Raw genomic sequence first — 24,638 nt, 5'->3', positions numbered from 1 at the left:
AATTTAAAGAGGACTGTTTGTTCTATCCTCTCAGACCAGTGCAAGATTTCTCTAATTAAAATGCCATTATTTTTTCATGGATCTTACTCAGCCGACTAGCATATTAGCCAAGTTCTCACCAGTGTGTGAATGTAGTGTCTGTGGTTCAGTTGGCCATGGTTCAAGAAGACATGGAGGATGAGTCGGAGACCAAACAAAACCTGCTGTATGTGTTGTTGCTGAGACAATACATCATGTTATGTATATGTGCTTTGACTGAAATTCTTTTGACTGAGTGGCATGATAAAATAAGAATTAAAAGAATATTTAAAACACAATTGTTTACGCATAAACAGCCAAATAGAAATAATATATATAAATGTCTGAATATTGCTATTTGTTTGAATGTTTTAGAGATGATCGAGAGTTTGCCAATGGATCTGTGTGTGTGGAGTGTGACAACCAGTGTGAAAAGGCTGAAGATAAAACTCTTAGCTGTCATGGCCCTGTAAGTAAACCAAGCAATGCTTAACTTTCTTAATATAATCCAAAGAAAAACAAAATGTTTTCTTAATAAAAATGTATTAACTTTCCTTTTTTTAATGATTTTTTTTAAATCCCACTCTTGACTTTCACACCATTTTAAAATCTACAATTTTACAGAGATAAAATTAATTTAATTTAATGTTGACAATTTTTAAAATACATTTTAATTTGACTTCACTACTTAAGCCCCACCCACCAGGGGCATCATTGTGACATTTTGGATATTTGTCTGCAAATTAAGTTAGCAGTACTCTATTTTTTCTGTAAAATGCAAGTGCAGTGGTTTTAGACTTTAAACGCAGATGAACAAAGCTGTCAGCTTCTTAAGATAACCTGTCTTTCCATCTCAATTCCTAAGCTGCATAATTAGCAAACATCAGAGCTGTCAGAGAACATAAGAACTCACCCAACCGTGTGACACCAACTTCAAAATTGGCAATTATTTATATCAAATATGTATGAATTTATGTTGTCAACACCGCTATGTGACTTAAGTAAAACTTTAATGACATTTTAATGTTGCTCAAACTCACAAGAAAGTACCAATATTTGACATGTGCATAAAATATTACAGTGTTTCTTTTGGGTTAAGCATCAATATAACATTATTGTAAGTAGTTTGTTTTTCTTTATTTGTCCCTCTTGATTTGTCATGTACGACTCCTAGACAAATATTTTATAGGTGATTCTCCTGCATTTTGTCTGCATGGGTCCAGGGTCCAGATCACTGTGTGAAATGCTTGCATCTGAAAGATGGGCCCAACTGTGTGGAGAAATGCCCTGATGGTCTGCAGGGAGCAAACAGCTTCATCTTCAAATATGCTGAGACCAACAACGAGTGCCATCCCTGCCACCCCAACTGCACCCAGGGGTAAGCATAATGAATGCCTGTATGTGTGTTTGCTTTTTCCTCCAGCCCAGCACTACTCAACACAAATAGACTTTTTTTTCTTTCTTTTTTTTGAGGCCCTGTGATTTTATCATCATCATGGCAACTGCAATAATTACAGTACAAACATCTTTCCATGTCTTCTTGCCTTGATAATAAAGAGCAAGTTATAAATACCATGTAATAAATACCATGTGAAGGTAGAAATTTGACGATGTTTAGAGCAACTTTACCTATGGCTTATCCAATAAAATTTTCATCGTACCGAGGATGCTATTATTTGTTAAACTACAGTAATATTGTAAGACATTATTTAGAATTTAAAATAACTGTTTTCTATTTTGATATATTTTAAAATAAAATGTATTTCTGTGATGCAAAGCTGAATTTTCAGCTTCATTACTCCAGTCTTCAGTGTCACATGATCCTTCAGAAATCATACTAATATGCTGATTTGTTGCTCAAGAAACATTTCTTATTATTATCAATGTTGAAAACGGTGGAATCTGATATAGAGTACAATGTGCTTTTGACTAGTACCATAGTATTATTGCAGAAAAAATAAATGTTTTAGTTAAACATTGATAGAGCAAATCATAAAAATCATAAAAGTTGTTTGTTTGAATGTTTGTTTGTTACCTTGAACAAAACTGAAAATCATTAACAAGTACTTTGTCTCAAAGTATAGTCAATAATTTTATCGATTCTTATATGCTACTTAAATCTACATTTGAAAACACATTAAATATTAGATCAAATCATGCCAAGTTCACACTGCATGATTTTAACCCCGATTTTCACTCGCTGACAGATTTTGCGAAATACCCGAAATCAGAAGAAAATCGATGCTCGTTCACACGAGTGACAATCACGCAGTGTGCATTATCAAATACGCGATCTAAAAGAATTGACGATGCGTTGTCGACGCCCGGGAGATATTTAGTGATGTTAGCTGTTTAAAACAGAACAAAGTCAAATGCGCCATTTACCCCTGTGTGCCTTTAGTCTTGCTGTACCCTTTTTTTTCAGGATTCTTTGATAAATAGAAAGTTCAAAAGAATAGTATATATTTGAAATAGAAAATTTTTGCAACATTATAAAATACAAATAATCAAAAAAATTCCTGATAATATATTTCATTGAAATGCATACCACACATACATTAGCCTACTCGCTTTTAAAAGAATAGCTTTAAAACTTAGGAGTGTGACTTGAGACTAAAGGATCTTGAGCTTTCAGAAGTTCACTAGCCCTGCTCTAGGCAATTCTTTTGCTCAGTTTCATCTTGGAAATCCCATTCATTGAAAACAGCGCAAATCTACATGTAACTATCTAAACTTTAACTGCCCAGTGGGATGACGAATTCGGGTGCAGTTCCACAGACTTTCGGTGTCACGTCCCGTAGATCTGAGGCAGATCACACTGTGCATGGACACACAAGAGACATCCACCCAGTCTGAGCCTCTGGTTTGTTCTGGTCTGTCTTGGCTCTCAAATCAAAGCTCTTGCAATGCTCTAGGACACCATAGCAAAGCGCTTGCGATCCCTTCATCTCGTGGGTGACAGTCTTTGCCGCTGGTTACTGTCATGCATGGGCTCTTCAGCGTGGTTCTCTATGATTACTGAACCCGGTCACCACTGTCACAGTGTTCCAACATGCCTTATTTCAGTATGTAAAGCTCCTGAGATGATCATCAAAGAGGCTAATGCTAGATAGATGACTGGGTAGATCACATGGTGCACATTTACTGTTCAAAGCTCGGGCTCAGTAAGATTTTTTTCATGATTTTGAAAGGCATGCTCATCTGCGTTTATTTGATCAAATAAAAATGACAGTAAAAACAGCAATATTGTGAAATTTAAAGTAAAACATTATTTCTTTTTCTATTTTACAATGTAATTTATTCTTGTGATGTCAAAGCTGAATTTTCAGCATCATTACTGCAGTCTTCAGTGTCACATGAACCTTCAGAACTGAAGAAACATTTTACTGCTTATTTTTGTATAAACAATGATACAGTTTTTCAGGATTCTTTGATGAATAGAAAGTTAAAAAGAACAGCGTTTATTTGAAATAATGTTTTAGTAACAGTGTAAATGTCTTTATCGTCACTTTTGATCAATGTAATATGTTTTTGCCTATCTTTAAAAAAAACCTAACCCCAAACTTTTGATCAGTAGTGTATATGCGACAAGCTATTAGACCTTATTATCATCATTGTTTTAGTAATCTTTATTGTATTAATAATATTTTTATTATTATTTTCGTTCTAATTATCTGTATCACAGGTGTACTGGACCCCGGATTCAAGATTGCATTGGGATGCTGGACAGGTAAACACCCAAATGTTTTCCTCATACGTTTTGTTTCTTTTTCTATTATCCCAAACTATTCAAGGCACTGGTTATATATATATATATATATATATATATATATATATATATATATATATATATATATATATATAAGAATCAATTAAATACAATTCAAAACATTACAAAATCTTTACAGATAATTTTCACTTGTTTCCAACTAAAGAACTTTTCATATTTATTGTGCATAGAACGAAACCAAAAAGAAAAACTGAATTTGAACTGAATGGTATATTTTCCTCCAGGACTCCTCTGATTGCAGCTGGGGTGATTGGCGGGATGTTTGTGGTCGTAATCGTGGCGCTCGGATTTGCCATCTTTTTCCGTCGCAAGAGCATCAAGAAGAAAAGAGCGTTACGCCGTTTCTTAGAAACAGAGGTGAGAGCTAAAAATCTGCCAACATTTAAAAGGAGTTTCAATAATTTGGATGCGGTGCACTAATTTTATAAACATTTGATATCAGGAGACACAAAGTCTGAAAAACAAAATGCAGACAGAAAGCCTGGCCATTGAAATTGGTGTTGTGGTGCATGGATGGGTCTGTGGGCTCTATAGCCAGTCTTAACTTTCCATTTGAAAGTGCCTCTCTCACTTCAATGGCGGGAAACCTCAAATAGAATAATGGAGATCATTTTCAGATCCTTAAATGGCAACTTCTGTAAGAACTTCAAAATGTTCGGCAGCCAGTATGTGTGTGAATGTGCATTTGAAATAAAGTCAATATTATGGAATCTGCGGTTTTGTTAGGGAGTGTATAGCCCCAAATTGATTTACTGTTTTAGTATCTACTTCTTGCAGATAAATCCACAGTTGCAGGATTATTTGTTGTTGTTTTTATTAAAAGACATAAAACATATAATATACTCAATATCAGGATTAATCAATTATTTAGAAATAGGGTCTGTCTATATAACAACCATAATGACATAGGACGTTTTATTTAAAAGGTGTTTCTGTCACCCATATTAAAGAGTTGAAACCTAAGGAATAGTATAGCAATCTGAATTCGGAGGACCGGAGCATACATGGAGGAATATATGGATGCTGTAGATCACATACTATAGATAATGACGTTCAACACTATGAAGATCCTTAAAGGTTAAAATAAGTATTTTGAACTGAATACATGATGAGATTGTCAACCACTGCAGAGTGATATGACTCGAGAAGTAAAGAAGAGGAAATAAAAACCTGGCAATTTAAACTGAAAAAAGTAGAGCAAATTGGCAAAACACAGACTGTAACCAAATGAAAACATAATGAAATCATGCCGTCCATAATGGTGCCAACTAGTCACTGGCAGATGAAGTTCAAGTAGGTATTGTAGTTATGTATGAATTTTGATTATGTTTTTTGAGCAGTTGGTGGAGCCTTTAACGCCGAGCGGCACGGCGCCAAACCAGGCACAGTTACGTATACTGAAGGAGACGGAGCTTAAGAGGGTCAAGATCTTGGGAACAGGAGCCTTTGGCACGGTTTACAAGGTACTACATTCACTTTTACGATTCATGCGTTTATGAGTTCTGCATGTTTCCTGAACTTCTGCTGCCATTTTGTTTTTTATAAGGGAATCTGGATTCCAGAAGGAGAAACAGTGAAAATCCCAGTGGCCATAAAGATACTCAATGAAAGTACAGGACCTAAAGCCAATGTGGAATTTATGGATGTGAGTAATTTATAATTAAACCTCACTTTTGTCACAGAATGGTGAAAGGGTGAAGCGAGAATTGAAGTGCAGGAATGAAGGTTATTTTATAATAAAAATGAAACAAAAACTCCCCGTGGGGGAAAACATGACAGGCCTCATGATACAACAGAACTATGGCAGGAAACAGGAACACAAGGATACATAGATACAACCAGCATAGGATTCTCAGTATACGGAGAATACATAGGGAAGCAAACAAAAGGGGGTAACTAGGGAGGACAGGTGGGGCAAATTAATCAATAATCAGATAACAAGATGGGAGGGGCTAGACAATCCACAGGAGAGCACATGGTACAAGGAAACACATGACAAGCATGTGCTCACAACAAACAGGACTATAACACAAGCACATGACAAACCGGGAGTGTCAGAGCTCTGTCACCTTTACTGTTGACCATCATTTGCAAATTATATTGCAAGAACAAACAAGTGAATGAATATAGCTAACAGTGCAAATCAAATAACACAATTATTTCTGGCAATTACATGCATTTTTATATACATTTAACGTTAAATAAACATAACTAAACAACTTAAGCTCTTGCTTTTGAAGCCATATGGGCTTTGAGTTGATTTCTTAACAGCATGCTAAAGTTAAAGGAAGCTGTTTGTATTGAACACAAGGGGAGCTGTTCACATGGATAACAGGTTTTTTTAAACCAGGCTCATTTTGCATTTCATTTATGTAACTGAATTATTGCTTAAATATGCAATACATTTCAAAATTTGGTGTCGGTAAGATTCTGAATGAAGTATCTTATGCTCACCAGGGCTGCATTTATTTGATGGAAAATACAGTAAAAGAAATTTAAAAATATTACAATTTTAATATATTTGTCAAATGTAATTTATCCCTGTGATGCAAATCTGATTTTCAGCATCATTACTCCAGTCTTCAGTGTCACATGATCCTTCAGAAATCATTCTAATATGCTGATATGGTGTTCAAGAAACATTTCTGATTATTATCAATGTTGTGCTGCTCAATATGTTTGAGATTATCAGGATTGTTTGATGAATATAAAGTTTAAAAGAACTGCATTTATTTGAAATGGAATTTTTTGAAATGGAAAAACATTATAAATGTCGTACTGTAAATTTGAATGGTGTAATAAATCCTAATAAATTGAATTAAAATAATACAAATTTTAAATTACACTTATGACCTTTAAGCTTTCCTCTCCGAGTATATTTTGTGATCTGTCACTGTATGCTCAGTAACGTATCTCAGTGTTGCTTCTATGAGATGCGAGAGAGAGAGAGAGAGAGAGAGAGAGAGAGAGAGAGAGAGAGAGAGAGAGAGAGAGAGAGAGAGAGAGAGAGAGAGAGAGAGAGAGAGAGAGAGAGAGAGAGAGAGAGAGAGAGAGAGAGAGAGAGAGAGAGAGAGAGACTGAAACCCCAGATTATAAATTTCTCTTGCAGTCATTCCAGGCCTCCCTTATGGTTTTGGAGCAGTTTTGATGTTCATTCAATGTTGATATCCCGATATGTATTGTATCATGAGGTAGTTGGTGATACCCAACCCAAGTTAGGAGTACTAATTGGACCTAGAGTTCACATAATACATTATTGACCAAAATGATCCATAGTGTTGATGAAAACAGCAAATTTCCATTGTTTCTCTTGTTGTCCTCCAGGAGGCGCTGATCATGGCCAGCATGGAGCATCCTCATTTAGTGCGTCTGTTGGGGGTCTGCTTGAGTCCCACTATTCAGCTGGTAACTCAGCTCATGCCCCACGGCTGCCTGCTGGACTACGTACATGAGCACCAGGAGAACATCGGCTCCCAGCTGCTGCTCAACTGGTGCGTGCAGATCGCAAAGGTAAGGCTGTGTTTTTGCCTTTGTTGTTGAGCATGTACAGTGAAAAACATTGTCTCAAATAATGAATCTCTACATACCCTTCCCAGAGTTCATAGTAAATGCACTGGGCTTGAAGTTTTTTTTTTCACTGAACACACATATCTGCAGGCTGCTGAACCACTAAACACTCAGTTGCTTTGGCTCAGTCGGGTACCACATCAAACACAAGGACGTTCTTAGAAGTGCTTCGAAGGAAGGAAGAAGTCTCATGCGCCAAATAAGTGCAACTGCCCCCTGCCATGTTTAAAGAGAAAATCTTCTTTCTTCAGCTCTGTGATTGAAACATTATGTAATGGACTGGTGTATGAAGGAGTTCAGGGGAAATATTCTCAGCTACCCATTTCCTACTCAGCATTGCATAAAATATGTATTTAGCTGTGGTGCTCAAACAGTCAATGCAAGTTGAAGTCCAGGTTGTGTCATTTGCCAGTCCAGTTTCTCACTCCAGTACCAGTAATCAGTGTCTATCTATAAAATAAGTAGTCCGGTTTGCATCCACATTATACTGTACTGTTATTTTTTTTTTAAAGAAATTAATCCTTTTTAGTCAGCATTGATGCATTAAATTGATAAAAGTAACAGTCAAGACATTCATAATGTTACAAAAGATTTCAAAAAGATGAATCCTGTTCTTTCTATTCATTTAATAATCCTGTATTTCCACAAAAATTGGAAATGTTTAAAAACTGTTTTCAACGTTGATAATGATAAGAAATGTTTCTCGAGCAGCAAATTAGCATTTCTGAATGGTCATGTGACACTGAAGACTGGAGTAAAGAAAGCTGAAAAATCTGAAATAAATTACTTTTTAAAATGCATTAAAACATATCATTATATTGTTTATTTATTTTCACAATATTACTATTATCACTGTATTTTTGATCAAATAAATGGAGCCTTGGTGATCAGAAGAGACTTCTTTCAAAAATATTACAAAATCTTACCCCCCACTTTTGAACGATGATGCATTTTTATGCAGATTTTAATGTATTGCATGCAAATACTGGATGCAAAAGCCAAGATTAGAATAAAATGTCCAAAATGTGCATATAAAACATGAGACTGAAATGCTGCTGAAGACATTGAAGAAATTGTGTGAGGCGAAGCATTGTTAAAGCTTTAAACGAGAATGAACTATTCAAGCTGGGCAAATTAAATCATATGATCATAAAATATATATATAGAACTAAATTTCCCTCTGTGTTGGACAGAAAGAAAATCTACTGTCCTCAATCGAGAGCCATAATCACTGTTCAGTCTGAGATTGTTTACCAGCATGTCATCTCTCATAGAAGCTGGAGAGTTTAAGGTTGTATCTGTGTTTGATTTCTCACCTGCTGTGGTCCTCAGGATATTAATCCTCTCAATCGTCCATTAGATAACCCTGCTGTGTTCACCCAGTGACCTGTGATTGCTGCCCAGTCCTTTTAGATCTCAGCGTCGGGCTCTCCTATCATACAGAACCTGCATGTAGTGCAAGGGCATGGGCTCCTCCTCCTGCTGTGTTCTTGGAGAAACTAGAAACTTATTTTATTGTGAGTGAATTTCCAGACCTGTTGCTCTCTCACGCCTAGACCTGAGAAACATGACAGCTGAACTGAAGAGAAAGTTAGATGCCAGAGAGAGAGTAGACCGAATTTGACGCCTTCAACGTTTCAAGATGTTTGAGCTGGACTGCAGCATTTTCAGTGTGTGATTTTCAACTACTTCAGAGCGATTCCTCTCTTTTCTGGTTAGCATACTGGATTAATGTCATCTTTCATAGCATTGCTCATTTACTTTGCACCTTTGGTCTGCGAATACAAGATCTGAATTAGTCATATAGTGTGAACGTGACAAATGAGAGTTGCTTGAATATGCAGTACCTATAAAAACATAATTTAACCAAATCATATTTGTGGTGTCCAATATGAAAGCCCGTTTCTGCCTCAAAGTTTAAAAAGGAAGGGAAATATAACGTTATGTCTCTCAAATTTACTTTATCTCTTCTAATTTATGAGACATATTACTTGCAAATCTCAAAATACAGTATTATGTATCTGAAAATAAAATAATATATCTCCTTTAATTTTATATTTTTCCTTGCTTTTACGTGCATTAAAAAAAAAATAATTTTTACCTTCCTGATTTAATAATACAGGCATCAGGGGTTTAAATGTGCAAAAGTTCAAATGAGATATTTTTGCATACATTGGCTTATTGAAAAATCATAATTATGAATTTGATTTGGCATTGCGGTATGAATGAAAGAGGATTATAATATTCTTTCTAAAAACATCTCTCTATGGATAAAGTATGTGGCTGTGGTAGAACTCATTTGCATATTTCCAAGATAACTTGGCATCAAAAGTGATATCCTCCATCAGATGATGGGTGTCATTTGAATAATTTTCAGCGTCCAGCATTTATCTGCCAGGAAAAAACAATGCCAACAAATATATTAGAAAAGAGCTAGTTATCATCATTGCATCCATTTAGACTATTATCTTATCATGTTCAAATCTTCTACCTTGTCCAGTATTTCCATCTTGCTGTTTTTCATAGCAACACACACATAGTGTTTTCTCTCAGTACTGACATTGCAAAGTTTCCTCTTTCATAGCTTAAGAGACTTAATGGACTTCTCTGTTTCTTTCATTTCTTACTTGTAGAATTCCTGAGGAGAAATAAAAAATGCAACCAAATGAGACCATTTTTGATACTGTAAGAATATAGAGCGATGACATAATGTGGATATTATAGATCAGATCATTTGATTTATTATGGCAGACTCAAAGTTAAGCGTTCTGCATCTTTAAAACATTCTTTAATGCATATGTTGTTTTCTATCAGAGCGAATGCAACTCAAATGTGGTGCAGCAAGTCTCCCATGCCTTTTATTTATTTTTTTGCCTTTTCTATCTTCAATTCAATTTGAATGTATTGTTTGTTTATAAGCATGTCTGTTTATTTCTTTTTTAAATTCACCTTTAAATGCATGTGCTGTTAAAAGCTGGCATTCAGCTTTTTCCATCACCTCTCAAACAATCCCTAATCCAAGCTGAATAAGTGCTTTCAATCAGTCCGATGATCACTCTTGAAATGCAGAGTCTCTGAAACCCTCCAATTACAGTGCGGGATCCGCTTCATTAATGGATGTATGGAGTTTGGAATTGTGGGATTGAAACTCTGATTGGATCATTCATTTCAAGATGGTTGACTATGAAAAGAGCTGAGGTGTCCTGATCACAGATTAGAGTGAACTAGGCTAATTCAAGCCGCCTGCAGCTGATGGGACTCTGTGCTCGTGAATGATTTAGTAATGTTTGCTTTTGAAGATGTGGGCAAAGGAACAAATCACGATCTGGTACTGAAATATTTCTTATGCGGATGTTTTTCAATTCAGTCATCTGCTTTCAGTCTCATAGGATTGTCTGGCCTTTAGACAAGTGTGTTTTAGCCAGCTATAAATAGTTTCACGCAAACATCTTTCTTTCTGTCTGTCTTTCATAACACATTGGCTTTGAGATTTTGACCATTTTCACACTTTTCACCAATGTAGTTTTGAGCAAGGTAGGTCTTTTTTGTGTGTACTGTCGTTCAATTTATGATAATACGTTAAACTTATACTTTATTTGTCTTTCATGTTGTAATTTAAAGAGAAAAGGGTTGTGTATAGTGTAAAATCTGTTGTATAACAGGATTTTGAAAAATAGTACTAATTAGTACAGAAGAGATGGATGAAAGCATATATCTGAACACATCACACAGTAATTTCCTGTAAATTATGTCAAATTTGTTTGCTGCAATTGTACTAACATCTTTTATTACAGAAAATAAAAAACAAACAAATGAATAAATACATACTTAAAAATTAATCCATCTGTCGGAAGTCGTTGTAGTGATTAAAGTGATAGTTCGCCCAAAAATGAAAATTCTGTCATAATTTGCTCACCCTCAAGTTGTTCCAAACCTGAATAAAATTGCAGGTTTTTGGGGCCCCGCAACTGTTTGGTTACAAAAATTCTTCAAAATATCTTCCTTAGTGTTCACCAGAACAAATAAATGTATACAGGCTTGAAAAAACTTGAGGGTGAGTAAATGATGACCGAATTAAAATTTTTGGGCGAACTATCCCTTTTAGACCATGACACACCAAGCCGACATCAAAAAGCTAACGGTGACGAAAGCCGATTGTGTTTTGTTGAGCGATCTCTCAACATGCTGAATCGGGCAAACTCCCACAGCCGTGAGCCCGACTAGAGCCGAGGTGTGGAATACACCGCAAAATCGAGCCCGAAAGATGCTTACCAACGGCCTGACACTGGCAAGACGCCTGAGCTTGAGCTTAGTGTGACACTCCCCTTAAAAGTCAAAAAGTTGAGAAGCACTGCAATAATGTACTAAAACTGAAAATGTTAATGGAGAGAGAGAGGAATGCATGCACCGTTCGTTGCAGAAACGGTGGGTTATAAGAAGTTGTTGATGCTTGAAAAATGGATTGATCGTGTATGAAACAAACAGCACCATATTCAGTCTCGAGTTTTCATAAATAACCAATGATGTTTACACATCTTCTTTCGCCAGCTAGCTGCAAACTTTCAGCAGTTTGAGACTTAGCATAAAAGACACAAATGTTTTCCGTTGTGCACCATGATGCAGTGAGCATTCGTTGTCTTTGTTCCACCGGTGTGTGATGGAAACCGCTCCTCTGTATTTATCACAAATTATACCATGTTGTCTGATGAACCTCCTGTGCTGCCCACGCACTACAGCTTTTCAGACAGTGTGTAGTCCTGTTATCCTCCTCCTCTGTAACACATCAAGGAAACTGACAACATTGTTCTGCATGTAGGGCTGAAGAGAGTTTGTGAATATGAATCCCTCTTGCAATGCAGCTATATATTTCAACAAGATTGCATGCAAAATGTGAGAGTTCAAACGGCGAAGTAAAGGGCTGAAAACATCTTTAAACATCGTTTAATCTATCAGAAGCAAATGTGTGTAGGCTTATTGTGCGCTCTGTTACTAGATTAGTTCAGGTTGTGTTATTTAGTTGCTGTCGGAAAGTAATGATGTCTTTTAAATGCCATTTTTTAAATGCATAATTAATAACCAGGATTGATAAATAATTGAGGTCATGTGATATCCAAAATAATTATGATTTCTGTTTACCGTTAATGTTAACGAATACAACTTTTGATTTAAAAAGGAATTAATCTTGACATTAACATCAACTAGGATTAACAAATTCTTTTGAACTATTGTTAATTTGAAGTTTATGTTAACTAATGGAACTTTATTGTAAAGTGCTACTGTTTATTGAATAGTGTAAAATGCTTACTATTGTTATGGCTGCCAAGCGATTCAACTTTTTAATCTAATTAATTGAATTAGATTAATTAATCAGTACATAATTTATGTAACTAATTAGCAAGTTTGGCTGAGAAAATACCCCAAAATATTATGTTAAATCATTATTATGTTAAATGAGGAAAGCCTCAAAAAGTAGCTTTACATTCCAAAAAGTAGCTTTAGAAGGACATGTTTTATTTTATTCAACATAAAATTTATTACATATAAACTTTTAGGCTATACGGGCATGTTTTGTTTTTTTTCTGTTTCCAGAAGCTCCATCTGAGTTGGTATTTAGATGTACTTTACAGACCGTTTATTGCAGCTCAGAGGTGCAGACCGTTTATTGCAGCTCAAATGCATTCACACTGCAATTACAATTGCATAAATAATGCAATGACATTAATGGGTTTTAAATGGGTATTAATGGATTTTTTATTAATATGGAAATATATATTTAAAAAAAACATAATTAAATGATACTCTAAATAAGAAACTAAAGCTGCCAGTAGGTGGCAGTAAATGTCACAGATTCATTCAGGAGCAAAGTATATGGCTCTCTTTATAAATGGGCCATTGAATTATTGGTTCATCCGATTCTTTCAACGAATATCTAATGTTGCGAACAATGTGCATCATGGGCCAACATTTACTTATCTAACATTTATTACAAAAGCTGTTGCCCAAGATGCTTCAAAATCACCAATAAAACACAAAAATAAGAGTACAGAGAAAGAAAGAAAAAATAATAACAACGCACAAAAAAAGACAAGGTAATGATCAAACACCCATCATGAAGATGCCCAGGAAGGTTTTAGCAGATGTGCTTTTAACATGGCCTTAAATTTCGATAGTGAGTTTTCTGACCTTATAGAAAGAGGGAGATCATTCCAAAGTTTGGGTCCGACATGGGAAAACGCTCTGTCGCCCTTATATTTGAATTTTGTTCTGACAACTCAGAGAATATTTGGATTTTCCAAAAACAATGGAGATTTATTTGTGAAATATGCCTGTACTAGCACTGCAGCTCTGATATATAAAACAAATCACACTAAAATCAGCAAATGGAGACTTAAACAGTTGTGTTGATTACTTTTGACATCATCTAGCCTTTTAAGTAGTTTCTCAAAGATGTAATTTTATCAAACAATTACAGTGGTGAAATACTAAGATCAATAGTTAAAGGGGAAACACATCTCTCATAGCATCTTTAATCTGAATGTAACTGTATCAACAACAAACTTGACCCTCTGACCCTCAATCCATCTTTCAACATGTGTTTTTCGATGTGTTCTCCTCCGCCATCTTTTTTTTAGATGCAGCTTTCTCTCTCTGATTTTAATTAAGCCCCGGTGGTCATGCACGTCTAATATTTGTTATTTCCAATGCCAGGGGTTAGAAAGTGTTGTAATAGTGCTCTTCTCTTTTTGTTCGGAGAAACTTTAACCTCTAGTAACCCAGATGTAAAAACAAGAGAACAGAGGTTAGGGACGCTACTCGAACGCTCTGGCCTGCTTACATGCACATCACGCCAACGCTTGGACCTGATCCTCGCGCTAGCCTGCAAGAAGCCTGTAATACTAAACGCCGGTAGCTTTTGACGGGTTTGCTCTTGCTTTAATCTGACTTCAGTCAAACTGAACACACAAAGGGCTGCTTCTCACTGCCTAGCCCATCTCTTTGGTGGGATAGAGAGCTTCTGTATGGAAAGGAACATTAAAGGCCGGCAGCAGTAAAGCTTGTCGTTTGAATGCTAATTCCTCCAGCTTTCTTGATCTCAGAGTGAAGAATCAAATTGGAAGATTCAAGATTTGCAGCGTTGGATACTTTAGTTTGGATACAGTTCATCTTCTGTAGTGTTTCTGCTGACAAGAGCAGGTTTGCATTTGCTAAAGATCTCTCTCACATTTCCTTTTTTCTTTTTTGAATGCTAAATCAACAGCTCTAACATAAGGCTGCTCATACATCCTTAAAGGGGGAAAAGGGGACATGCGTTTCTTAAACGGGCAGAAAATAGTCCCATGGTTTTGGTCGTTGACTTGCTAATGGTTACTTTGATTTTGAACTTATAAATACCAAAGTATATTGCAGCGTTTACCTTAATTGTGAGATTCTAAGATGGTGGATGAGTTGAACATATTTTTATTTTTTGATAAATCTACAATTAAATTGGATTAAAAATAAACATTTGTTTTACCCAATATGCGAATGCTTTGTATATTTTTATACTCTACAATGCATTTTTTAAATGTTTTTGAAAGAAGTCTCTCGTGCTTACCAAGCCTGCATTTATTTGATCGAAAATACAGTAAAACCAGTAATATTCTGAAATATTAATATAATTTAAAATAACTTTTTTATTTGAGAATATTTAAAAATGTCATTTATTCCTGTAATGCAAAGCTGAATTTTCAGCATCATAACTCCAGTCGTCAGTGTCACATTATTCTTCAAAAATCAATATGCTCATTTGCTGCTCAAGAAACATTACTTATCAAGGTTGTGCTACTTAATATTTTTGTGGAAACCATGATGCAGTTTTTCAAGATTATTTGATGAATAGAAAGTTTAAAAAAAAACACAAAAAAACATTTGATATGGAAATCTTTTGTAACTTACAAATGTCTGAATATTTGAATTTCTTTAAAAAAAATCTGACTGACATAGGTAAAGTATTGCAACATGCTAAAAACAAACTGTCATAGAATAAAACAAGCTTTGTCTATCATGAAAAGCACTTTGAGGATACTGCCTGCATGAAGTAGATGACAAAGCAACTCAATAGGTTTTGAAACTGAGCTACAATATCACATCCTGCATGGATCGCTTAAGCTATTCTGTATTATATGTTGTGCTTTTTCTTACGTGTGCACTCTGCATGACTATATCTGAGAGAGTGAGTGTGTGCAGCTCTCAAAGCTGTGTCTACAGTGCTGCTGTGTGATGGATGGGTCAGTGTCTCTCTCTGAATCACAGAGAAAATATATTTTAACACAGTGTTCTTGACTCAGCTGTTGTCTGATTCATGCATGCTCACATAAATTCCCAGAGAGCTGTATAAGTAGCTCTGAGCAGCGATGATCGTTGCCTCTGGAAGAGAAAGTCAGCAAATGACATGCAACAGAGAGTCGTGAATTAGTCAAGGAGTTTGTCAAGGTTTGGCTGGTTGGAAGATGCAGTAAATGCACCATTATGGAGTCAACGTTAGAACATCAGGACGGGATTTTTGGAGCCCGACCTCACGAAAGTGCGTATCTATACAACGAATGTTATTTCTCGTGCCATTTATACGCCTAAAATAGTTTCCGTGTGCATATGATACGTACTTTATGGCATGTAATACGCACGCACTCCCCACCCTAATCCTACTCGAGGGGTTTTCAGTGCGTAGCATATGCACGCTAAAACCATTTTTGGCGTATGATTGGCACGAGAAATAACATTCGTGGTATAGATACGCACTTTCATGAGATTGTGTTGGATTTTTGCAACTATCATTGAGATAAATGCTAATGCTTATGGTTTACTCTTGAGCTGTGAAATGCATTGAATATTCACATAATAATTGCATATAATTGCATATGCTGTTTATTTGATTATTGCATTTCATATCATCTTTGATTTGAATGTCAGTAGCAAAAATGGCACTAGTTTGCTTAATTTATTTAAATCAGTTCAAAACTGTCCCGTTTCAGATAATACAACTTTTTTAGGTAAAAATACACTTTTTAAAAGTTTGGGTCAGTATTATTTTTTTTTTTGTCAAAAATATTATAAATTTTCAGGATTCTTTGATGGATAGAAAGTTTAAAATAACTTTTCTTTTCAATTATTTTAAACAGATTTTTGTAACAATGTAAAGCTCTTTACCATCACCTTTGATCAGTTTAATTGATCCTTGCTGAAAAAACAACAACATTTAATGTATTGGAAAAACATGTATTTTTTGTGTTTCTTGCAGGCCAACATTTCTCGTTTTATTCCTGCACTGATGTTGGCAGAATCTCAATTTTGTCATTGTTTAATTGTGCTGAAAACTGGCAATTACACAGCAGAACTCACACACATCTTGGCTTTTTTAATGAGTATTTGTACAGTGTTCCAGTGGCCAATATTCTTTCAGTTAGTCTTGAAAGCATGTGCTTCACTAAAGGGTCATCCTCAGTGGTCCATTCTTGCATTGTCTTCATTCAGCACTGCCCAGAAAAAGCCCACATGTCCATTTCCTAAACCCTCACTGTCAGTGATGTTCTTCAAGCGCATGCAGCCCCTCCAGCACAGCGTCCCTCTCCTCCCAAAGGCCAGGAAGTTGCATTTTAATTGAAGATTAACATAAAGCCATAAATCATAGACAAACTTCTGTAGAGGCACTAAGATCAGTATTAATGCACAGTGACCCAAAGTAGCAAAATGGAAATGAACATGGGTAAAGAGAAATAAGGAGATGCTATTACATTTTAATGAGATGTCTCACTAATTTAAAGTCTATCTTTAGGAAGTGAATTTAATTTGGCAGGCCAATATTTAAATCTCTGATGCATTTGTATTGCAGCGGTGGTCTATGTGAGAGGGAAGCTCGGGTGATGTAGCTTCACTGTAATGTGCTTTACTTGTAGATATGTGATATTAAGCAGGACTGTGATCGGTTAAAGTGATAATTGTTCAAATCTCTTCTTCGGTAGGGTATGATGTTCCTGGAGGAGAGGCGGCTGGTGCACAGGGACCTCGCGGCTCGTAACGTCCTGGTAAAATCTCCAAATCACATCAAGATCACTGATTTTGGACTTGCTCGCCTCCTGGAAATAGATGAGAAGGAGTACAGTGCGGACGGAGGCAAGGTCAGTGTTTGAAACATCATACATATTTATCTAATGAAATTATTTACATCAAAAATCACTACCAAGTAAAAGCATATAAACAGAATCTAAAGATGATTTATGGAGAAATCAGCAGTATTAATGTGTGTTCGCCAGCAGTTCTTCTTGTAAAGGAGTTTGTTCAGTCCTTTTGAGTGAAAGTTGACGGGTCTCATTTGGACTCTCATTTAATTCTGAGCATGAATGCATTTCACACCTTCCCAAAAAAAAAAAAAGTATTTGGTAACACAGTAAAGTCTCATTATTAACATAAGTTAATGCATTAGTTGACATGAACCAACATGAGCTATATATTTGTACAGCATTTATGAACCTTTGTTAATGTTAGTTAATAAAAATACAACTGTTTGTTTATGTTAGTTCACAGTGCATTAACTAATGTTAATACAACTTTAATTTTAATAATATATTAGTAAAAGTAGAAATTAACACTAAAATTAATAAATACTTTAAACAGATTTTTCATTGTTAGTTCTTATTAACAAATGGAACCTTAAAGTGTTGCCAGGTATTTTATATAATTGTATATTCTTTAATCAAAATGATCTGAATTGCCATGTTGATATGAAAAAGCTCTTTGCATAAGCTGAAATGTAAAACTGTTATTCATTAACTTAGATGCCCATCAAGTGGATGGCCTTGGAGTGCATTCACTACAGGAAGTTCACTCACCAGAGTGATATATGGAGCTATGGTGAGCTATACACAGTGAAGCAAATTGTGTTTCACTAATACATTGTTGTTTTTGTCTGATTAAATTACAAAAAATTACTGTTATAATTATAATTTGTATAATTATGTTTTGTTTATTTTATCAGTTTTTTATCAAGTTATGAAATATTAAATACATTTCTATTCAGTTAATTGATTTAAAAATGATTATTAATCATTCTCAATTATTTTTATTATTATTATATTACATATATTATTAAATAATCGTTTTATTTGATTACTTTTTCCCTGTTTATTTAAGTAATATTTATTGTAATATTTATTTAACATTGACTTAACTTCCTCTGGTGCTCTTCTGTTATTTTTGACCGAAAAATTGTGTTTAGTTTTTGTTTGATTTTTTTTTTGTTTCACTTCATCAGAATGGTACAAAACTTGATAAAGGGTTTTTGCACTTGCTATGTGAACACTGAGAAAAAAACAAGAAAAAAATCAAAACATGGACATGATTCGAAAAGGTTAAAGAGCCCTGGAAAAAATTGTCAAACTTCTTGCATGCTCAAAAAGTGATTAACGGGTAATAAATGGATTATAACTAGGCTACTGCATAAATATAATTTAGTATCATAAAATCCCCAAAAAATACAAAATTTTAATATTATCAAAATAAAGTATAGTACAGTATAGTACATTCATACATAAAGTATAGTACATTAATGTATTCAAATATTCATTCATTCATTTCCGTCATTTTTGACCACCACACAATTAGCACCAGAGGGTTATTTGTTTTAGCGTTCTCAAAGGATTCTATCAGCAACATTTTGGTGTAAATGCAAAACAGCTAAAAGTGGCATTCATAGATTGGATACTGCTTTCTGTAAGATAAAGAAAGTTAAGTATAGCTGAAAACAACATTTCCTTGTGGTTTTACATCCACTCCTATAATTTCATGACCATCATGATAACTAACAGTGAGCTTTGAAGATGGACTATGTGTTTCACATTCATTCAGGGGTGACTATCTGGGAGCTGATGACGTTCGGAGGAAAGCCCTACGATGGGATTTCCACACGTGAGATTCCAGATATCCTGGAGAAGGGCGAGCGTTTGCCCCAGCCGCCCATCTGCACCATAGACGTCTACATGGTGATGGTGAAATGTGAGTCATAGTCTTAGACTTTATAATCTGTTTATATAGAATGCTTTGTTAACCAATGCTAGATGGAAGATGTGTTTCAAAATCCTGTTGTTATTTTTGAACTTCATTAGGTGCTGTTAGAGGGACAGAAATTACATACTTTAATATGGTTATGGTTTGCAATTTTGCACACAAAAAAAGGTACAATGTAAAAAGCTATAACCAAATCATAACTGGTACGTGTGTCTTGTACTTGCTGTCACTGCTTTATCCAGCTCTCTTTATGCACTCACATTCAATTTGTTTTAGCACAGTCAATTCGGCAAATAAGTGAAAAGAGACGGAGATTAGATCTGTTTGTCGGAATCATATTAGACTGGAAGACGCCGTTTATGATTTGATTCAGCATGACAATTATAATACCTCAGAGAGTTTAATATTCCTGCATGAAATCCACTTGTATTGCTTCCCATATGTGTCAGATTGGATGGGAAATTAAATGAAATTAAGAAATTAGTATCAAGCAAGTGCCAAACCCAATATGAATACATAAAATGCATGCATACAGATTGAGAATTTAGTTATTATATTTGTTATGTGTAAATGTCAGGCTTGTGCACAATTCAGAATTGAATTGAGAATGACTCCTAAATTCCAATTCAATTCTTGAATTTGAATTGAATTTGAATTAATGTCAATAACAGGATCTAGAATTACAATTCGAATTTGAATTAAAGGAAGCAGAATTGCAATTCAAAACAAATTCTAAGAAATTCATATAGATATTTTAAGTGAAGTGTTTAACAATGAAGCTTTACAGTATATGTCAGATATGATTGCATTACATATTCTATAAATGATATTAGTTTGAACTACTTGTACAGATTACATTAACAGGAAATATTTCCCCCCAGCAATGAATGTTAAAAGCTCTAGTCACAGAACAAATAATTAAATTTGATTTATTGTAATTGTAATTTTGTGGAACATGATAGAACATGACTCAGAACATGATAGAACATGACTCCCAGAATTACTTTAGTAAATCTTTAGAAGAAAAGAAAAAAAAAACAATTTTAGGTGGACATCTGTTTATATATATATATATATATATATATATATATATATATATATATATATATATATATATATATATATATTTATTTATATTAGAACAAAATGTATGCAGGGTTGAGGAGTGAGTTAACTGTAATGAAATTATGTTATTTAATTACAAAATGAATGTAATTGTATTTAGTTGTATTACTGAGGTAAAATGTGTAATTTAATTAGTTACTTATCAAATTAAAAGGAAATTGTTTTGCATTGATAAAGTAATCCAAATAAAATAATCCAAACCACATTTATAATGGGTAACTTATAACAGTAAGCAATTACATTTCCAAAGTAACCTTCCTAACGCTGAATGTATGTGAGATTCAACATATTCTTTCTGTTGTGTGACTGGGGTGACCACCCGTCACACTTTGTGTTGTACCGCACAGCATTTTCACCCCTTGTCCCCCACGTCGCATATTGAGAAAATGTCCCGCATTTTTATCAGTCTGTTTGTTTTTAATTATCATATTAAGAAACTGTGCATGCGTTCTTTTGCCTTTTAAGAAAGCATTTTATTTATTATTTTTGCGCCATAGTTTTTCACCTATATTTAACAGCGCTTCGTCAGAAGTAATAAACTGTCAATAAACTAATTTCATGTTGTTTCATATTTTATTTGTTCATTATTTATTTTGTTGGATTTTAGTTGGACTTAGTCAGAACTGTTTCAAAAATAGTGATCTGCATGATGCCTGCTGCCTTGCTCAGTGATGTTGAATTTAAATGGCAAGTAAAATAAAGACATGTTATGTTACATTGGTGATGTAATTGTATTGTCTGGAAGGGACCTAAATAACAAAGTATTTTTATCAGCTGAAATGCAGAATACAAATGTTTTTATTAAGTTAAATGGACATTATATAACAGTTTCAGGTTATGTTTTAGTGTTGGTAACATGTCCCACATCGTCCCACATTTGGTTTGGTTGATGGTGGTCACCCTATGTGTGACTGTGTAGAATTTCTTTGAATTACCATGAATTTAATTCCACTTCCTGTCATTCCAATTCAAATTCAAATTCAACTTCCTGTGGGGCGGAGTCAATTCAATTCAAATTCCAATTCATGAATTGAATGGAGGCCAATTCTGAAATTCTGAATTTTGCACAAGCCTGGTAAATGTAAACACAATAAAATCACACTTACATACATTCAGACAAGAGTCGGCTATATAGGCAGATTTGAACTCTAAGTTATCTATGTTGCTCTGTTTTGACCTCCAGGCTGGATGATTGATGCTGATAGTCGGCCTCGGTTTAAGGAACTCGCGGCAGAGTTCAGCCGCATGGCACGAGACCCTCAGAGATACCTCGTCATACAGGTGAGGATTGCTTTACATCTCTCTGTTTGAAATCGAAATGTTTCATGACCCTGAACCTCATTGGATAACACAATGTTGTCATGTCAGGGGGACGATCGCATGAAGCTGCCCAGCCCCAACCACAGTAAGTTCTTCCAGAGTCTTCTAGATGAGGAGGAGCTGGATGACCTGATGGACGCTGAGGAGTACTTGGTTCCTCATTCCTTAAATGCTCCCCCCACGTCACATATGCCCCGCCCACATGTAGATTCAAATCAAGTAAGCACTAGTGTACCACTTCATATGTGTCACTTCAAATACAAATAATAAAATATATTGGGTCTTATTTTATTTATTTTTTAATTTCGATTTATTTCGACACATGCTTTTATTCCTAGTACATCCATGGACATATTTACATTAAAAAAAGTTTTATATATCTTTATCTCTTTTAGTTTAGTATATTGTCACACATTATTATGCATTAAAGCAATATATACTCTAAATTATAATTTTAAAAACTTTAAGTGCATAAATATTGTATTTCCACAGCTATTATCATCTCAACTGAATAAAAGACTGAGACCACTAATGAAAATGCATGCTTTGGATTCTTCATATACATAAACTTTGTTTGTTTCCAGGTTTTGCCGCAATCTTACATTTTCAGACCCAGATTTTTAGTGTGGTCTCAGACTTTTGGACCCTACTGTATTTTATTTGTTCATTCGTTCATTCTGATGATGAGTACTTTATATCTATATAACTGTTCAAAGATTTGAGGTCGATATGATTTTTGAATTTTGAAAGTCTCTAATGCTTACGAAGACTGCATTTATTTGATCAAAAATACAGTAAAAATGTTGCTGCACCCTACATCTTGTGCTTTGCATTTCCCAATCCCATATTGCATGACATTTTCAAAATGCATTTTTCATGTTACACTTCTTTAACCTCAGCGTCTTATTTCCTTAAGTTAATTTATGTTCCTCCTGTGATCAGAACCAGTTTGGGTATCATGATGGAAGTTTGTGCCCTGAGGAGGGAACAGGGTCACGAGCTCATGTGGCAGTCACTCCAGGAAGTGGCCCCTCTATCCCGGCAGGATTACAAAGAGCAGGTCTGGACCTGGTAGAGGATCCACACTGTAATGGAAGCTTGAAGAAACAGCTCACAGCTCACTCGGTAGAGGACAGCAGTGTCCAGCGTTACAGTGCAGACCCAACGGTCCTCCTGGGAGAGAAAGGACAGAGGAAAGATACAGATGAGGATGGTTATATGTCCCCTATGAAGGACAAGATCTCCACAAGTATGTTCTCAAGTCATTTATTATAGGAAGTGTAAAAGCTCTATCAAGTCAATTTAAGTCACCTAGGCCTATATTTATATAGCACTTTTTACAATACAGATTGTATCACCATGTCTCTGTCATGGTTTCCTCATCCTGATTCTGCTTCAAACCTGTATTACTTTCTTCTGTGGAACTCAAAAGATATATGTACAGGTGCTGGTCATATAATTAGAATATCATGAAAAAGTTGATTTATTTCAGTAATTCCATTCAAAAAGTGAAATTTGGATATTGTAGTCATTCATTACACACAGACTGATATATTTCAAATGTTTATTTCATTTAGTTGTGATTATTACTAATGAAACTAATGAAAATCCTAAATTCAGAATCTCCGAAAATTTGAATATTTCTTAAGACCAAAACAAAAAAAGGAATTTTAGAAATGTTGGCCAACTGAAAAATATGAACATGAAAAGTATGAGCATGTACAGCACTCAATACTTAGTTGGGGCTCCTTTTGCCTGAATTACTGCAGCAATGTGGCATGGCATGGAGTCGATCAGTCTGTGGCACTGACAAAACTGACAAAAGGTCATTGCTAAAGAGGCTGGCTGTTCACAGAGGTCTCTGTGTCCAAGCACATTAATAGAGAGGCGAAGGAAAAGATGTGGTAGAAAAAAAGTGTACAAGCAATAGGGATAACTGCACCCTGGAGATGATTGTGAAACAAAACTCATTCAAAAATGTGGGGGAGATTCACAAAGAGTGGACTGCAGCTGGAGTCAGTGTTTCAAGAACCACATACGCACAGACGTATGCAAGACATGGGTGTCAGCTGTTGCATTCCTTGTGTCAAGCCACTCTTGAACAAGACACAGCGTCAGAAGCGTCTAAAGACAAAAAGGACTGAACTGCTGCTGAGTGGTCCAAAGTTATGTTCTCTGATTAAAGTAAATTTTGTATTTCCTTTGGAAATCAAGGTCCCAGAATCTGGAGGAAGAGAGGAGAGGCACACAATCCACGTTGCTTGAAATCCAGTGTAAAGTTTTCACAGTCAGTGATGGTTTGGGTTGCCGTGTCATCTGCTGGTGTTGGTCCACTGTGTTTTCTAAGGTCCAAAGTCAACGCAGCCATCTATCAGAGCACTTTCATGCTTCTTGCTGTTGACCAACTTTATGATGCAGATGCAGATTTCATTTTCCAACAGGACTTACCACCTGCACACAGTGCCAAAGCTACCCGTACCTGGTTTAAGGACCATGGTATCCCTGTTCTTAATTGGCCAGCAAACTCGCCTGACCTTAACCCTATAGAAAATCTATGGGGTATTGTGAAGAGGAAGATGCAATATGCCAGACCCAACAATGCAGAAGAGCTGAAGGCCACTATCAGAGCAACCTGGACTCTCATAACACCTGAGCAGTGCCACAGACTGATCGACTCCATGCCATGCCGCATTGCTGCAGTAATTCAGGCAAAAGGAGACCCAACCAAGTATTGCGTGCGTGCATGCTCGTACTTTTCATGTTCATACTTTTCAGCTGG

The 24,638-nt window shown here is 35.4% G+C and overlaps 1 protein-coding gene across 3 annotated transcripts in view; it reads left to right on the top strand.

The window, feature by feature from the left end:
• LOC143714255 (receptor tyrosine-protein kinase erbB-4-like) overlaps positions 1–24,638 on the top strand; it is a 188,575-nt gene that overhangs the window by 156,118 nt on the left and 7,819 nt on the right. For all 3 annotated transcript variants that reach the window (XR_013195432.1, XM_077205345.1, XM_077205346.1), the window contains 13 exons: positions 394–487; positions 1,242–1,396; positions 3,704–3,748; positions 4,033–4,165; positions 5,149–5,271; positions 5,355–5,453; positions 7,133–7,318; positions 17,374–17,529; positions 18,187–18,262; positions 19,256–19,402; positions 21,723–21,820; positions 21,908–22,078; positions 22,802–23,108. Coding sequence is in view for 2 of the 3 variants with exons in the window: in XM_077205345.1 (XP_077061460.1) it covers positions 394–487; positions 1,242–1,396; positions 3,704–3,748; positions 4,033–4,165; positions 5,149–5,271; positions 5,355–5,453; positions 7,133–7,318; positions 17,374–17,529; positions 18,187–18,262; positions 19,256–19,402; positions 21,723–21,820; positions 21,908–22,078; positions 22,802–23,108 (1,790 nt within the window). In the remaining variant the exon portion in view is untranslated. The remainder of the gene's footprint in view (positions 1–393; positions 488–1,241; positions 1,397–3,703; positions 3,749–4,032; positions 4,166–5,148; positions 5,272–5,354; positions 5,454–7,132; positions 7,319–17,373; positions 17,530–18,186; positions 18,263–19,255; positions 19,403–21,722; positions 21,821–21,907; positions 22,079–22,801; positions 23,109–24,638) is intronic.

The sequence above is a fragment of the Siphateles boraxobius genome, unplaced genomic scaffold (genome assembly GCF_051911475.1).
Source record: "Siphateles boraxobius isolate OS27281-9 unplaced genomic scaffold, OSU_SipBor_1 53, whole genome shotgun sequence".
Classification (NCBI taxonomy): domain Eukaryota; kingdom Metazoa; phylum Chordata; class Actinopteri; order Cypriniformes; family Leuciscidae; genus Siphateles; species Siphateles boraxobius.
Note: the sequence above shows the minus strand (reverse complement) of the source record. Positions and strands in the feature narration are given on the sequence as shown.